The sequence below is a fragment of the Aquila chrysaetos genome, chromosome 13, assembly GCF_900496995.4.
Source record: "Aquila chrysaetos chrysaetos chromosome 13, bAquChr1.4, whole genome shotgun sequence".
In the NCBI taxonomy this organism is placed as follows: domain Eukaryota; kingdom Metazoa; phylum Chordata; class Aves; order Accipitriformes; family Accipitridae; genus Aquila; species Aquila chrysaetos.
In genome coordinates this window covers 7,000,830-7,018,410 of record NC_044016.1, presented here as the reverse complement: position 1 = coordinate 7,018,410, position 17,581 = coordinate 7,000,830, and the positions used below count along the sequence as shown (strand labels likewise).

Genomic DNA, 17,581 nt, shown 5'->3' with positions numbered 1-17,581 from the left:
GTGGCCATTTATCTTTCCAGTCTAGGACAGAGTGACATGGGTTCAGTACTGATCCATATAATCAGCTAACTGGGAAGGGCTTTCCATTAGGTCTGGGTAAACAGACTCTTCCCAAGCTGGTAATCTAAACTTTTTCATTAGTGTGTAGCATTTAGGCAAAAAAACAAACCTCAAAATGTAGAGCAGCTGAGGTTCATTCTTGCCACCTCATTAATTTTATTACCATCTGGTCTCTATATTTTGGATAAGCACTGAGTTATGCAAGCTCTAATAAAAGGTAATGTTTGAACGGGAAGGGAGATAAACAAGAGGCTAACAAAGCACGCATGTCATTATTAACCCCCTTGGTGCTGGCAGTTTCTCCCCATCCAACTGAAAGGACTGCTTGAAGAGCATACATGCACATAAAATGTCTGAAAGATTAAGCTAAATGAACAATTCTCACCAAAACTCTCCATCATCTACTTGCTTATCCAGAGCCTGTTTTTGTTTGGGATCAACATAATTCCATTCAGGAGCACTGCAGACAAAGCACAAAAGCAAGCTATTCAATTGTTGTATTTTATTCTCCAACGAGATCAGAGAGTTAGGGTCTCTCTTCAGTTAGAGCTGATAAGGGAGTATGTATTTCTTCAACAACTGGACCTTCTGCCCCTCCCAGTGGCAGTACACACTGCAACCTGACTATACAAGGCTGGAATCAGACTGCAACCGTATTTGCAACAAATAAGCCTTAAACTGAATCATCGCTGCCAGGTGCCAGAATGTACAAATATTGCAGACTGGCTGGATTAGGTAACACACAGCCTGAAAGTTGGGCAGAGCTTCTCCATGGTAAGATCTATTGGGATGCCTGATAGTGTCCCTAGGGAAATGATATAAACTCCACTGTTGGGGTCACAGAAGAGCAAGAAAGCAAAAAGGTTGAATTTGAAAATGTACTGCAGAAAACAGTATTGCTCCTTTCCCATTCTGATGTTAACGTGCAGCAAGCCGGATTCTGCTCTGATCTGCTCCCACGTGACAACGCAGTTCTGCACCTGCCTCAGCAGGGTTGTCCCATGGTAAAACAGGTGTACCAAAATTAGGATATGGCATGTGTGCATGCCTGAGGCACCTTATCTTGGGGCTGAGCAAAGCAGCTCTGACAAAGGTAAAAATAATTGTAATGTTTATCTCTATTTTCTATCCTTAAGTATGATACGACACCAGCACCAGGACTGCAGTCAGTCAGGATAGGAAACTGAAATCTCAGTGTTGCATGAAAAAATATATTGTGGCCCAAATGAAAGTAAAATTTATGCCATTCTAAATATAAAAACAACAGAGGTGTTATCACTGCCATTCTCCTGAGATTCCAAGATAGTTAAAGCCCAGACAGTTTCTGAGAGATTTTCAATCTTCCGGGTCCTTAGCTTAGTCAACATCCTCATTTTTTCAAGATTCTCCAGTAGAAACCAAATACTGGTCTGATTTATTGCCGAGCAACCTTAGAGTTGAAGCAGAGGCACAATGGTTTATCCCTGCCGTAATTCCCCAGAATGGGATTGCTTTGCATATTCTACTAAGGTCATGGCACCATCAGTAGGATCAATCTGAGAAAAGTTATCTTGCAAAATGACATGGATACGGCTTGCATTGGGCTGCTCTCGATTAACACATGGGCTGTTCTCTCTTATTAGAAAACTCTGCCTGAGGCAGGGAAGAATGTCTGCTGGGCAGAGCGGATCAATATCTAACCTTGCTAATAAATTAATAGTGTTTTATTCCAACTGATTTAGTATCTCTCCTAAATGTGCTTTGTGATTGGATTAACTGCATAGCCCCAATTTAATTTTTATAAGATACCAAAATACACTGAAGACAGAGAAGCAGGGGCATATAAAAACCTACTTATCACTCCAAGCTCCAGTCCATTCCACGTCACCCCAGGGATTTCTAAGCCTCACTAGTTTCTCTGGCCGTCCTCGGTAATATACCTAAAAGATCCACAACAAACAGAGCCTGAGAGCTTCCATTATTCCAATCATCACAGGGCAATTGCTTTTCAGACAGGATAAAACACGATTTGTATTTGAGTGATGCAGTCCATTACAATTTGCAATAGGTAAAAGACACCTAGATGCCTTCCATCCTTATTTTACATTATCCTGTGCCACCAAGTGAGCCATTAGCTGCAGCACTCACCATTTCGTATAATGACAGCAACCTGCAAGGAAAAACATCAGCTACAAAACAGCAGAATATCTACCTCCTCGAAAGCAGGAGACATCGCACAACACAACAAGGTTGGAAAGAGGTTGTTTGGCATGGACACCTTGTAATGATTCCAGTTTCAGAGGAGCAGGAGTATCTAGGGCCCATTGTGAAGGTGAGACTATTGGCCGAGTTCATGAAAGAGGTTTTTACTCCTTTCCTATTAGCACTGACTGGCAAAGTACACGCTCCCACCTCATGCAGTACGAACACGTGTGGAAATGGCTGCCTCCTCTCCTGTTTCTCCTTTCCGTACCTTCCATTTCAGTAACATCTTGGCCCACCTTTACATTTTGTATTCCAGTCTATTGGTACAAGCTGCAGACTGCACAGTATACTCTGTATAACTACCAGTAACAGAGCTTCTGTCCTGCGTAAGTACTACAGGTATTTTCTTTTTTCTGTAAGAGTGTGCGTAAGTTAGCAACGTTTTTATTTGGTCAGCCACAGAAAGACATCAGAAGTTTGAAGGCACTGCAGCTGGTTTGTATGATGGCCCTGGAGAGCCTGGCTTACCTCTTCTGCTCCAGTGACAGAGTAAGCGTGTCCCTTTACCAGCTTCAGACTTGTGATTGCTTCTATTTCAGCTGCAGTAGTTATCTGGGGCAATAAAAGTATACACATTTAGGACTATATATTGTGTATGAGCTCAGCTTTCACGAGCAAATTAATATGGGGGAAGATATCCAAAGTGGTATGCACAATGAATATCAATATTCTTGATGCAAAGTATATTAAATAGAGGTGACATCCACAGCAAAAGTTCACCTCCACAGTTTCATGCCCCTAAATATGCAGTCCTAGCACAGCAGAAATTCAAGAATGTACAATGAAATCTAAATCTAAATCCAATTCCTAGCTCAGGTAACAGACCCAGTCACCTGCAAAGCCATGTTCATGTGAACTAAGCTTTAGCCTGCCTCGGTTGAGATCCATAATATCAAAATTTGAACTCTGGCAATCCCATATGCCATGAAGCAGGATTTCAAACAAGATAATGAAATGGGATGTGAAAGGTGTGAAGTTTCCAAAACATGTACAAACATCATCTGCAACTTGAGAGAGTTTGTATTACAGGTGTCAATAATCTTTAGGACGGAAAACCAAAGCCAGAATCAGACTAAAGGCTACAACAAAGTGTCTCAAAGAGTTTTTATCTGGCAGTTGAGTGTCTGGAGCTGAAATTACACAGAATTTGAATGAGAAAACATACTCAGAGAATGAAAACGGAGTTCCGGAAGACCAGTCCTCAGTATTATCACAGGCTGTCTTGTGAAAAGGGAGCCATGATGAGAGTTGGTTATTTAGAAACTCATCCAAAGTTTTTATAACAGAAATCAATAAAAGTCTCCCACCAATTGTAGTTTGCTTTTACTTCAGACCTTCCTACCTATGTCTAACATTGGTCTGAGCTTTTGGTACAGTATGGACCAGAGCCCAGAGAAGAGGAGTGAGGAGAGTAAAGCAGCAGCAGCCTCTTACATCTATGGAACAGCCAAGCAGCGACCCAGCTCTCAGAGCCTTCTGGATGATTTGGTACAGGTTTGAAGGAGCCCTCCGCAGCTCATAGGACTCAGAGATGCCTCCAGTAAAATCCTCAAAGGCCTCTATAGTGGACCCTCCTGCAAGAGCTTCATAAGAGCCATTCAACCTGTGGGAGAGATGACAAGAACTATATAAGGAGCCATCTCCACCTGTAAGCATTAGCAGTGCAGAAAGAAGGGTTTATAATTTAGTATCTCTCAGTCCATGTGATCATCAGTGTGACCTGGGGCACCAGAAGTAAAGCCCCTTGAACCCGGCAGTTGGCAATACCCTTTATGGACCTAGAGGAAACTGTAAATAATGGCTGGAATGGAGGCTGCATTTAAGTGAAGTGCATTGTGTCTAACGCCACAACCACGTGGGCAGTCAAATTCTGCACACCCAGGAGCGCTGCCTCCTGCTTAGCCCCCGTACTTGGCATAGGCCTTCTCCAGCAGCGCGCTCCAGAACTCGTTGCTTTCCTCCGAGTGCACAAAGAGAAGCTTCCCATTCTTGGTGGGCAGCCTGTCGTCCACCACGACGTCCAACCACTCCCCGTACTGCCAGAACTGATGAAAAGAAGAAAGGAAAACATGATGAGGGCCAGTGTGCACATGATAGCTCCACACTTCCATCTTCCTACCCCGTCACCTGTCATCAGTTCCCCCTGGATAAGTCACTGTAAGGTTTCATTCCCATGTTGGATTCCTCTCCCTTGTAATAGAGGCAAACTCTTCCCAGCCCTGTGAAGCACTGAGCAGGCTTCTTAACCCTGTATTAAATTTTGCTGATAGGTAATATTAACAGCAACTTGTTGCACATAACGTCTGGAACACTGTCTGTGCTCCATGCAGAGCTTACATGATGAACAGTCCAGAAAGCTAGCGTGTAGACAGGATACTCTAAAGTATCTTTTCTTGTCTACTCTTTTAAGGCCCAATCCACTGGGGAAAAAAAAAAACAAACAATGCCCCTGTAAAAATGCTGCAAGGAAAGGTCACCCAAAAGGAAAACACTCGATAGTGCTAATCTCTTCTGAAAAGACTGGGAAATGTGTGAATCATTGCTAATGCTAATTTTTTGCCTGAACACTAGAAACATTTCCTCCAGAATTTGATGCAGTCCTGAAAGGAAAGAAGATAATTCACACAATAACCCCCTCTGCTGAGATGAGCTGGTGGAAGGGATAGGTATGTGCTGTATAACACCTGTCCTCACCAAAACACCCCCTTTAGCTTAGCAGGGTGAATCCCTGCTGCTCACACCTGAGCCTAACCTCTAGTCAAAGCAGGCTGGCTCAGTCCCAACACACTGGGTCTGCAAGCAAGGAAATCCAGGGGAGGGGAGGAGAGGGAAGGGAAGGGAACGGGGAGGAGCCGCATCAGCCTGAATTCACTCTTGACAGTTGGCAGCAACAGAGCTTGGCTTGACTCACATGGCGTGATGGTTTGGCTCAGTTTACAAAACCTGTATAACTCACCAGAGCCCTATCAGCTGTAAGACAGCAGAACCTAGCCAGTGAGCAGGCATCATTTAACATTATTTAACTCTGTTCTTCTTTTTTTTCCCTCTCCCCCACCAATTTCACTTACACACCATAATTCTTGACTATTTAGCCTGTGCCAACACACAAAAAAGCTGGTTTCAGCTGAATACGAGCATTTTCCTCTGTTATTCTCAATACCCTGATCATATAGGTACCTGGAAATGAAAGATCCCAGCATAGTCCTTCTGGAAACTCTGAGCCTTGGGAACAACACGGTACAGAATGTCTGGATTCAAAGTGAGAGATGCAATGGCAGCTAGGAGCCAGCAATCACCTAAAACCGCATATGTTACAAGACAGAAAAGTATATTAATAAATAGGGGTTTGCCGAGCTGATCCTTACACCATTATGTCACACTCCTATCTAGACTAAAATGCCAGCATCAAGTGCTTTGCAGGGTCCTGCCAGACTCAGTGTTGGTTCAGCAATCCATTCTTGTTTTGTTGTGTTACTTATCTCTTTTGCTCATTTGCCACTCATCCAGACCGCATAGGTATCTTGGGGCCTCTGAGGCTGATCATGGTGGTGATTTCAATGGTCTAGTTGGGGCTTTGCTATTTTGATTTTTTAATGAAGCTGTGAAAGCAGGCTGCTTTATCTAAGCTTGTTAATGCCCTCAGGACACCGGGAGCATAGCCAGAGAGAGAAGGCATTTGGGGTATGTGGGTTGCAAAGCCTGGCTGGGCAGCACAGAGTTAATGACCTGCGGTACTTTAACTAGACCCAAACCACCCCACCTGGGAGGAGCAAGGGCTTAGAAGGGCAGAAGAGGGCAAAAGTTCTGGGTTGATAGAAGGGTAGCGGGACTTCTATTCTTGTCTTTTGGAGAAGATTCGATGGATAGCAGGAACATTTGGGTGGCTACTCCTTCTAAGCCCTTTCTTTGAAGGTCTGAATTGGAACCAGCACTTAGGTTTATTACTACAGATTTGCCCATGACTGTAATGGAAGCAGAAGTCACCTGGGAACTCTGCAAGTAGGTGAGTCCTTTCTCTGGCATACTCCTTACCCTGGAAAGGATGAGGATGCCCAGCCCTCCCTGGAGGCTGCGTGCTAGGTTGGTGACCTGCTTGTTGTGGGTTGGAGGTTGGGGAAGTAGAAGCCTCTCTCGCACCAAAGGTGGTGCCCCTGGGAAACTCAATGACTAGTGGGTTTGTTACAGTATTTGCATACTGCAAACAGCAGGAAGAACTTCTGTGATTCTGTGTTATTTCTGAGGTGTGCAGAAAGCCTAGGAAAACAAAACTGCTCTGAAGGTACTAACATTTTCCTGGTTCCCTGTGGATTATCTGTGCCAAGACACAGTTTCTTTGTGCAGGTGCATATTCTGCAGAAAGAATTGGCATAACAGCTCTTGCTTCAGTGGAAATAAGCTAAAGGAGAAACCAAGGAAAGAGTTTAATCTGTAGCATGATTTAATATCTTAGAGCAGCAGTTAACTCCTTATATTGACTTGGGCTTTATGATTTAGTGCTGTGATGAATATAACTGTAAAAGTAAGATGCAGGGACTTGCCTGGTACTGTGTGCTGTCTGCTGCCTGTACCCCCTGGGAAGTACTGGGATGCCTCCTATGAGCTGAACAAGAAACAGCTGTTCCCAGTTAGGCAAGCAGTGACTTGAAAACACCTGTAAAGAAGCACCCCTGGTGTGATGACCTGTAAGCACCTGAGCTGGCTGATTGGATTATGGGTGCAAAAGCAGGATCTACGCAGTGTGCCAGCCCCGGCATTTCCAATCAGGAGGGAAAACCTAGTATTAGCATGTGAGGTGCTGCTTGAGCCTTCCCCCAGGATTGCTCTGCAATATCTTAGCTGCCATATTCAGGAAAGGGTATTCAAGCTGGAAGGGGGTAGAAAATGGCTAAATTACCTGCTTCTCCCCATCCACCTGCATTTCTTATGAGAAGAGGTTAAAAAAATTTGTCCTGCTCATCCTATGCAAGTGAAGCTTGAAGAGGCAGTGTGAGGCAGGTTAAATGCTACTTTGCAGAAAAGTTGTTTGAGCCAAGAGCTCTTGCTTGAAAGGTAAGATTTCCTCTGCAGAAGAGAAGATAAATTAAAATAAAAGGGTTGTGAGATGCTTAAACTGGAAATGCTGTGTGTATAGAAAAAAGAGTCTGAAAGCCTCAGCCTCTGGAGCAACTATGAGCAAAAACCTTCTCGAGCTCATCTTCAGCCTAATTATTTTGCATTCTGTGGGAGAGGGCTTGACTTACTGGCCTGGAAGGTTCCTCCCAGCCTTAGGTACCTATGTATAAAATAAGCAAAATTGGGAGAGCACAAGGTGGGGGGGAAAAAGGCTTTAAGAACCTCCTTTCCCAAGAAAATGTAGATGCAGGAAAAAATGAGAAAACCACTCAGATCTGCTTTGTATCTATTTCTTTGAGGCTTTCCTTGGTACAAGTGCATGCCTTATGCTGTTATAATTTCTGCTTTTGCTCGGGGAGGTAGAAATAATGGTGATAAGTCTGGGGAATGGCTGTTCAGAGGAGGAAGATGGAAATCTGTATAAAGTTAGAACTGAAGCCCTCATTTTCTCAGCTACCCCAGATTTTCTTGCTGCCCTGGCTGTTCCTGGCATGCTGTGAAGTACAGAGTACTATTTCTGAGAAGGTGGCAGGGTGGGGGTTCTGGTGTCCCTGTTGTGTCCCTCCACCCCCAGTGAGACCAGAGAAGGTCTGCAGCAGTGATGAGTTGGTGCTCGCCCAATGTGCAACATCTGGAAGGGTTTCCCTTTCCTGATCCAGGCCAAGTTTCTACAACCAGTGAAGGGGAAACTACTCCGGGCTTTTGCTGAGGATGGTGTATGTTTGATGCACAATTAGGCAGAAGAATCAATGAAATGAGAGGGGTTTTCTTAAATAAGTTATTTACTTCTCTGACTCAGAACTAAACAATTTCAGAATCTTAACCCCAGAAGATGCTAAAGGCAGCATGAAATCCTTTATGGCTATCTTACGGGATGAATTAACTTCTCAGCATCTGGGAGAGCGAGTGATGTTGGCATCGGTACTTCTGCCTCCAGCAAACACACCGTGCAATCTAGCTTCCCAGGGAAGCATTAGGGGCAAGTCTGCTCAAAGCACGTGTGGAAAGACTTGTGTTGGAAGAATTGCAATGGTGAACTTGGCCTAAAAAATAGCTATGCCTGCCTTGAGCAGTGCAGAGTCCTATCTCTAAACTTACTTGGGGGCCTAATATCTTTGGCTAAGCTTGTGGCTGAACAAATATCAACTTTACCCTCCGAAAGGAACTAGCTGGGAATTGGCTGCTGTGCAGTAACTTGATAAAAAGGAAGGTTTGCACGGCGTGCCTAGATGCAGGTGGTTTGGGGGCATCTTTATATACAAGAGATACATTACATTCAGGTTCCTGTGATATTGGCTTTAAGACAAATTAAAGAGGATGCAGGAACCTGTCCATACCAAGGAGCTTCCAGGATGGAGCCTAAACTGCACAGGTCGTCTCTTATCTTCTTGTACACAATAATGGGATCGTGGCCTATTAGTAAGTTTTCTCAGCACTACTGGATAATATATTACTAGTTCTAAAAAAGTACAAGTTGACAGTACATGTTCCTTTTTTCAAAGTTCAACATAATTTTGCCAGCAGCAAATTTCAGAGTTTTGTTTGTGGTTGTGCCTACAGGATAGTGCAACAGCATAAGCTCCCTAGAAAGGCAGTTTATGTAGGACCACTCAAACTTGTCCTGATTCAGCTGCAGGTTATAAGTCATCTTTCAAGCTGTGAGGAAACTATTTGATTCCCTTCCAAAAAGTGAATTTTTGGAGGAAGAGGAAAGGTGGCCAATTGACCAATGAATTAAATATTTAATTAGAATGTCTTTCCAATAAGTTATAGTCAGAAAAATGACAATATCAGAAGGCATTTCTGCTTATTGTATGCATTTGAAGTTGTAGCCTTTTAGCTTATAAAAATAAATTTTTAAAAAAGCGTCCTCAACATTAGCCCTGCAAGGCTAAATCACCTATCAGCACATAAACTGCTTTCTGCTCAGTCTCATATTTCATGAACAAGTTTCAGACAAGTGCCAATTACAGTGTTTACTGCTGCTGCTGAATGTGCTAAAAAGAAGCCAGCTTGTTTCCTGAATCTGAAGTCATTTGTAATGTTGGTAAAGTGCAATTTTTTTTTTTTAATTTTTTTTTTTTAATTAGAAATAAGCAATTCTGACCTTGGATTTGTGGTGGAAAGGTAAACATGAAGCCTAGCTCTGTGTGTCTGTGTGTGTATATATATATATATATATATACACACACTCATAATCTTGGAGTATTACTTTGGCTGTTAGTGCACTTGAAATAAAATCACTTGCTGCTCACAGATGTACTGAGATGGCTCGTGTTCTCAGTGCTATGCAGGCGCCTCCTGGTTTACAGAGATAATCGAATTGCTGCGGAGAATACCGAATCCTTGGTGACCTGGGAGCTGAGTGACTCCTCTATATTGATGATGTTTACCCAAGCACACTGCACTCGCAGAGGCCATAAAATAAATGAGAAATTTGATTAGTTTCAGTTGCTACAGAGCCATGCTCAGTTTCTTTTTAGCTACCATGAAAGTGTCTAGCCTCAGAGCATCTAAACTCTTCATTGACCTAATGATGGTGAGTTCAAGCCAAAAGTCCGAGTGTCTGGTTCCAAGATCTAACTGGACAGTACAGAGGCATTTTGGTCCTGACTGTACTCTGGCTTGTTGCTATTTCAGCAATGCCTGGTGTTCAGAAGGGATCCAATACAATCCTGTGGCTCTTGCTTCCCGGTTTGTCAAGCAGATTTGACTCTCAGCTTTAGTCTCTGCTGGAAGCCCTTCTTCAGAGCTTGCAGTACCTGGGGCATCCTACCAGACATCAAGGAAGCACTGACCCACTAGCTTTATGATTTCTGGTGGTGCAGGCTGTTCCTGCTTTAAGATTTCTAAAGAAGGCTTCTTAAAGTTTTCTATGGAAATGAATTAAGCTCTGCAGCTGTTTACAGAAAGGTGAAGGGGCACCCAGCAAAGGAATGGGCTTTCTGCTCTTTAGGGTCTCAGAGGTGTCAGTGAGTGTATTTTTTGAGATCTAGGGAATATATCTGCTAGCACAAGGATCTCCAATACCCCTGGGCCCAGGGGACTGAACATCAGAAGGGCCATATGTTAATGTCTATAGCAAAATAAGTGAACAAACCCAGTACTATTAAGCACTCTCCTGCCTACAGGAGCTCCAAAGGCTCCCTCAACAGATATCAGAGCTGTCAGGCTTTGGTTTGTTCTCCAATCTACCCGCAACCTTCTCAAATCTGCCCGTAAGACAAGATGCGCACAAACCAGGCATGGGGTGGGTTCCTCAGGTGGCGTCAACTGGTGCATCTGCGTTGGCTTCAGGGGATTTCTCCAGCTGACAGCCCAGGCCAAGGGAGCTGCAGTGCCTGGAGTAAGTACCCTCTGAGCCTTCAGAACAAAAGACACCCCATGAATATAAACAGTGTGGATCTGGAAAGCTAATATTAAACTGAGAGGGTTTGAGTGTGTGTTGTGTTATTTAAGTTAAATTTATGCCACTTGCTTCTTAAGAACTTCTGCAAACAATTCTGGGGTTAACTTATTCAGATAGCTGCAAGAAAAGTTCGTAAGTCACCTTTAATAACTAAGGCTATGTGACTGCATTTCAAGTTGTTACTAAGCTATCAAAAAGATATGGTTCAAAGAACGTTTAAAATATTTCAAGTCTTTCAAGTTCCCATCAAACTTCCCAAGCTGATATTCATCTGGCTTACGCTGTTGTCAAAGAAATAAGTTTAATGGAGTGAGACTAACTCTGCATTTTCTTGTTCCTTTTGTTCATATAAACCCAGACCTGCAGTGTTATTTTTAAAAGTAAAGAAACATGTCAGAGAAGATTATTAAAATAGGCTCTATTTCCCTGAAGGACTTGTTAATGGGTCACATACGTGGCTTATGTAAATATGTAATCAGGGTCTGTTTCAATAGAAGTGTTTTACATGAGGGCTTTAGTAACAGGGACTTTGATATTCAAGGTATTGGATCAAATACCAAAAAAGTATAGTATGCCTCAGAGATGTAAAGCAAATACCTGAACACTAGAAGGGGATTCCCATGCTTATATTCTGAAGTTTGGTTTTGTGAAGGGTCAGTGTGTATAGAAGCGATTGTAAGCAGCCTTGCAGAAATAAATTGGATTATCTTTGATTATTTTATCTTTTCTTTGAAAGCAAGAGAAAAGGAAGTTCCTAACAAAAGCAGAATCAGATTCTGGGGACTTTTCTTCTAGGTTTAGGGGTAGCTTTCAGGACTAGCACTTGGGGTACTGCCCACCGAAGGCTGACTTGGGAAAGCCTGGAGCCAGGCACTGTCCTTAGATTCACAGGAGGGTTTTGGATCCAGTTCTGTTGTTACCACTATTTGCTGGATTTTGGCATTGCTCTGTAATGAAAGCTCATTTAGCACAAAGGACTGGGACTCCACAGAGACATTCAGGAGGTGACAGAAATAAAAAGGGGCTCAGGGTATTTGCATTCAGTTTCTAGGCTTAACACAAATAATGCTTTGACCTCTTCTAGTTTAAGAGCAAGTAAAATTCTTCAGTCCTTTAGCTTGTAAACTGCCAAGGAAAATGAGGTTTTACTTCAGGCATATGATCTTTTTTTTTTTTTTTTTTATGCTATTATAGAAACTTCCCAAATTGGAGGTGACAAGAAATGTCACTTTTATTACTTATCTGATCCATTCTCCTAAAATACAGTAAGTGATTTCCCCATACTCTGCTCCAGCATCCACTGAATAAATATCCTGGAGCAAGTGTATGATTGGACATCTTATTTTTAGCATTTGGAGCACAGGCCCACACACCAGGGAATTTTTTAGCAATTGCTTTAATGGTGCTGTGTTTACAGGACCAGCATTGGTATTATTTATTGCCAATGACTTGCAGAAATTGTTTGAATCTCATTTGCACAATGGATGGGCCAGAAGACCAGTAAGGTCAGGAGTACTGCCGTAAGCAGCGCAGGAGGGAGAAAGGCTGATTTCTCTGTGTCTAATCTATCAAATTCTCATTACAAGAGTTTCAGCCTTCTCGCCTCTATATGTAGTCAGGAGAGGTTGCTGCTGCTGTCTTCTGGAGCTGGATCTTATCAGCGAGGCAGACAGGGAAGGCGGCTGCCGCAGCAGCTATTCGAAGGCAGAATAAAGCCCCGCTTACAGCTCCCTTCTGGCCACTCGCATAGGAGCTCTGTTTAGACAACGGCCAGCGTTGGAGAAAAATGGGTACGGAAGTTTTTCTATGATGGATCTCCAGGAAAGGATGAGTGCTGTCTGAGAGACATCTCATCAGCGTCAGGCCCTAATTCGGGAAGCTGAGCAACACTGCCTTTTTTGGCTGCATTTGTACAGTGTGGCTGGTGCCTGGTCGCTCCTGTCCCTGCTCGCAGCTCTACACCAAACACTGTACAAGCAGAAGGAACATTCAGCATGAAGGGCTCGGAACACTTTGCTTGTCGTGGTGGTGGTACAAAGTTTACGTGCTCCGTTCATTTTTTACGGTATGGTCTTTGTTTCTAACTCATGCCTGCAAGCAGATGGGCCATCCTGCTTAGCGTGAAATGGCACATCATAGCCCCAGCCCCTGGACTAAACAAGTTCCTGCTCTGCTCCTTGGCTGTTGTGTATTTGTTTTGTATGAAACTGAGGCTAGAACTTGCTCTGCCTCCCAAATAAAATCTCCAATGACTAGGCTACAGGGTAAAACCTCCCTGGTGTCCCTTGTCCCCTCAGTCTTTGGAGCCACTCTTGCTGGGATGGGCATGAAACCCACTCTTGCTTCAGGGCAAGTGCTCTCATGATTAGGTTGGTGTCCAGCTCTGTTTCAAGAGGTGAAAAGCAAGCCAGTCTTCTGTTCCACAAACGGATAATTATCTTCCTACCTCCAGGAGACAGTTTGGGGTCTCCCAAGTTTGATATAACTCTTAAAAGCCAATATATACCCTGCCTCAGGCAGCAATGCTGGTGTGTGAGTCCCCTTCTTGGGTACCTGCCTCTCTCTATACCGTGTCTGGGAGATAGCCCATAAAATGGCCTGTGTATGAGGAATTTTTAAATGAAGCTTCTTTTTTTTTTTTTTCTTCTTCCAAAACAAAATTCAAAAGTGTTGTACGTACCCAGCTCTCCTTGGCAGACATCTGTTCGAGTAGCTCCTCCGATTATAAACTGAGGGTTGGCACATAACTCCTGAAAAGACACATTTTCAAAGTATGCATCACCCTTTCTGGTCTGAAAAGTTCCTGCTTCTTGTTCCTTGTTTCAATGTTCAAAAAATATTAAACACTTTCAACATTTCTTAAAAAATACATCCTTTGTCCCCTGATTAACACGGTGTCAGAACAATGTTGCCTTATTAAATTCAAGACTGCATGTTTGGTTTTTTTTTTGAGGCAGACCCTGAAGCCCTTTGCTACTTGAGACTGTCAGTGATATTGGTAAGAATTTTTGCTGCTGTGAGGACAGGGGTGAAAATTCAACCTCAGCATTTACGTCTTATTTTATCTTGCTGTGGTTTTGGCTCAAGCAGTGCAAATGTGGTTTTGCTGCTGGCTCTGGCACTGGCACTGTGCTGAGTTTCCACTGCCACCGGCATGGAGGACGTTTCCCCACCCTGACCCTGCTTCCTGGAAGGCCAACCGTGCAAAGATTTTTATTAGCGACCCTCCCTTTCTTCCTTGCCCTTTGGGGCCAGCCAAGTAGGTTATGGCAATTACTGTCCCTCCTACCCCAACTCTGAGGCCTCCAACAATTCATGCCCTATATTAGGAAGTTAATATTGTCTCTCTAGAGACAAAAGCCTTCCCCTTCTCCTGAGCGTTTTGCACGAGCTTCTGGATGGCAGCAAGGGGCAGTTTATAGGAAGCCTAACTTGGCAAGAGGGGTTGAGGAAGGCTTAGGCAGTCGCTGACTCTCCCAGAGAGCAGCAGTTGTCAGCTCTGAGCATCCCATGGAGACGGGGACAACCCAGCATTTCTTGTGTATGTCGTGAAGAACTGGTTTGTGAATCTCCTTGCAATAGGTGTGATCTCAGCTATGTCCTTTTTGCTTCTGTGGTTATCCAGCTGTCAGCTGCCTCGCAGCTGTCTGGGTGGATAGGAGTCAGGAATAGGTTTCCTACCACACAGAAAAGGTTTTCTGTTGGTTTTTCTCTCCTCCCTCCAAAGCAGTACACCTGGCGGCACTCAGCTGCATGTGAATTACTACTCACCTAGACACGTGTCCTTTCTGAGCCACCGCCAAGTGCCACGTACACCTTTTGCACAACTGCGTTTCCACCTTTTCTCTTTCTAAAAATCCACTGTTGAAATCAGAAGATAAGTCTTTGACGGCAGAGTGTCTAACACTCGCTGTCTGCAAACCGGCGGTCACAACCTGGGGGTGGGGGGTGACCTTAGCAGTGGATATTTATTTTGCAGGGGACATTTCTCCAGCAGGTCTCCTCCAAATTGCCCACTGGGTCCTGCTGCCTATTTCAGATGCAGGCAGGCAAGCGAACAGTGATTCCATCAGCCCGCAATCGTGGGCAGAGTTTTAGATGGAAGGAAACCTGTTGGCCCATTGAAAAAGTCCAAGAAATGAGCAGGGCTGTGACCTCCGACAGGAGTCATCCGCAACGTGTAAAAGTAGCTCAGATCCAGGTCCCTCCATAGGAGAGCAAAGCAGAGGTTTGTGTCACTTTGCAGTGGAGGTTGGGCTCTGCCCCATGCATAGGGATATAAGCCAGTGGATCCCAGTACTTGTGGATTAAGTGTCCATAACTGCTTGTGTTTCTGCTGAGTGCCAGGAGGGGAGAGGGGGTCCCACACGGGCAGGTCTCTGGCAGGCAGGGCTGGGACATTTAACCCTGTTGGGTCTCAGCCCTCAGTCATTCATTCTTTATCCCCCTACACTTGTGACTGTGTCTCTGCCTGCAATGGGCACAATGTTGTTCTTGCATGAGAAGCCCGAGTCTAATTTAATGAGTTTTCTAAGGCTGATCTTCTCCCAGGGTAGGCAAAGCCAAGAAGCACATCCATGGTACGTGTTGCTGAAACATCCAGGTGCCAGAGTGAGGAGCTGATGGACAAATGGGGTTGCCAGGATAGAAACTTGGAGTTATTAAACCTGTAGGTTTCTGTTTCCTACTTTCTTTTCAGGTGAAAAAATAATAAAAATTGAAGCCTTGAAATTTTCCCTTCTTCTCGTTCTCCTTTCCCCCCATCAGAGGAGGGTAAGCTGTTTGGGGGTTTTTCCTTCCTTACTCTGTTTTTCAGTTTTTCTTGATGTTGCAAGGAGGGGCAAAATGACAAAGGAGGAGCAAAGTAGGGACAGAAACAAATGACTGAAAAATGAAAGTGTGGAAAAATCTCCGAAGCCCTGATTTTGTGGTTAAAAAAAAAAATTCAGCATCTAATCTTTCCCGATGAAAATGACTTTTTTAAAATGAAAGGTCATTTATAGGATATATGTATGTCCTGGTTTCAGCTGGGTTAATTTTCTTCCTAGTAGCTGGTACAGTGCTGTGTTTTGGATTTAATGTGAGAATAATGTTGATAACACACTCATGTTTTAGTTGTTGCTAAGTAGCGCTTATCTTAAGTGAAGGATTTTTCAGTTTCCCGTGCTCTGCCAGCAAGCAGGTGCACAAGAAGCTGGGAAGGAGCATAGCCAGGACAGCTGACCCGAACTAGCCAAAGGGATATTCCATACCATAGAACGTCATGCTCAGTATATAAACTGGGTGGAGTTAGCCAGGAGCGGCCGATCGCTGCTCGGGCATCGGTCAGCAGGTGGCGAGCAATTGCATTGTGCCTCATTTGTCTTTTCTTGGCCCTAATTTCTCTCTTTTTCTTATATTCCTTTTCATTACAATTATTATTATTGTTGTTATATTTCTAGTATTATTGTTGTTATTATTATATTTTAGTTATTAAACCGTTCTTATCTCAACCCACAAATTTTACTTTTTTTCCCCGATTCTCCTTCCCATCCCACTGGGAGGGGGAAGGAGTGAGTGAGCGGCTGTGTGGTGCTTCATTGCTGGCTGGAGTTAAACCATGACAATGTATTTGGGTAATAACAGTTCCAGTCAGTTTCTCTTTAACTGTTATAGGTAGCTTGAAGCAAGGCAGAGGATTTTATTTAAGTATTAGCCTGATTTCCTAGGGTGCACAGTGGCAAGACGTTGGTGTGGGTACCGTTAAAATTGATGGTCAATGGCTCCTGGGGTGCCCTGAGGTCTGTCTGGATACACGTGGGGCTTTTGCATCCACGTCTGCATCGTACCCTGGACTTGTAGCTCTGTGGAGCTGGGATGGACAGGGAGGAAGCAGGTCCCCATGAAACAATTACAGCATTCCTTGCTTTACAAAGGGCTTAGAAGATGTTGGTTTCTTTTTTCCCCACTCCCTTTTCAACTTTGCTTCTGCTAACCATGGAGGTAAAGCAAGATAGAAGAGAAAACCAAAACGTACAGGAATAGTGAATATTCAGGCTCACCACTGATTTAGCATGGATGTTCAGGTGGGCTTTGATTAGATCTGAACCCAGTAAACAAGCAGTTTTAAAGCACCCTTACCGTGGGGCGTTTCCAGATTATTCCCTGGGTTTTGAAGGAGTACGGTCCCAGGTCCCGGTAGCCCAGTACGGAAGGACAGGCTGGGAACTCCTCATCCTTGAACAGGGTGCCAGCCCGCAGGCACTGCTGCTTCAGGGCTTCGTAGTCCTGCTTCAAATACTTGATGGCATTCCTGTTGGATCCGAGCCCGTCGGCGGCCGCTCTTTCTTGGCACAGCCTCGCTGCCACCCTGGACATCCTGCCCACCCTCCCGGCGTGCCGCAGGGCTCTGTCTTTGCCTCCTGGGCAAGAGGAGGTGAATATAGGGCAGGCAGCAGCCTGGGGTGGAGCTGAGGGCTGCCCTAAGCACTCCAACAGCCCTGGAGGGAGGACGCACCAGAAGCGCAAATATGTACCCGAGGTGTACCCGAGAGACGTGGGCAGGGAGCTGGCAGCGGCCGCAGCCGGCGCGCCTGGGGCTGTGGGCACTGCCTTGTGCTACTGCCACGTTATTTGCTTTTTTGCTGCCCCTTTTTAAAATACACTTTTAACAAGGAGCGAGGGAAAGCAGTGTTTTTGCAGACATGCCTATTTACACATGTAAAGCGATTGTGTGCGTTCGGTGTGCTGAAAGTCAGGCTTGAGAACCAGTGCTTT

At 44.4% G+C, this 17,581-nt stretch overlaps 1 protein-coding gene across 1 annotated transcript in view; it reads right to left on the bottom strand.

The window, feature by feature from the left end:
* The window catches only part of CAPN8 (calpain 8), a 31,305-nt gene extending 14,090 nt beyond the window's left edge, over positions 1-17,215 (bottom strand). The window contains exons 1-8 of the mRNA XM_030035195.2: positions 16,946-17,215; positions 13,506-13,575; positions 5,482-5,600; positions 4,216-4,349; positions 3,739-3,907; positions 2,773-2,856; positions 1,894-1,979; positions 446-520 (exon numbers count right to left, since the gene is read on the bottom strand). Of these exons, the coding sequence (XP_029891055.1) occupies positions 446-520; positions 1,894-1,979; positions 2,773-2,856; positions 3,739-3,907; positions 4,216-4,349; positions 5,482-5,600; positions 13,506-13,575; positions 16,946-17,182 (974 nt within the window). The 5' untranslated portion in view covers positions 17,183-17,215. The remainder of the gene's footprint in view (positions 1-445; positions 521-1,893; positions 1,980-2,772; positions 2,857-3,738; positions 3,908-4,215; positions 4,350-5,481; positions 5,601-13,505; positions 13,576-16,945) is intronic.
* Between the last annotated feature and the right edge of the window lie 366 nt (positions 17,216-17,581).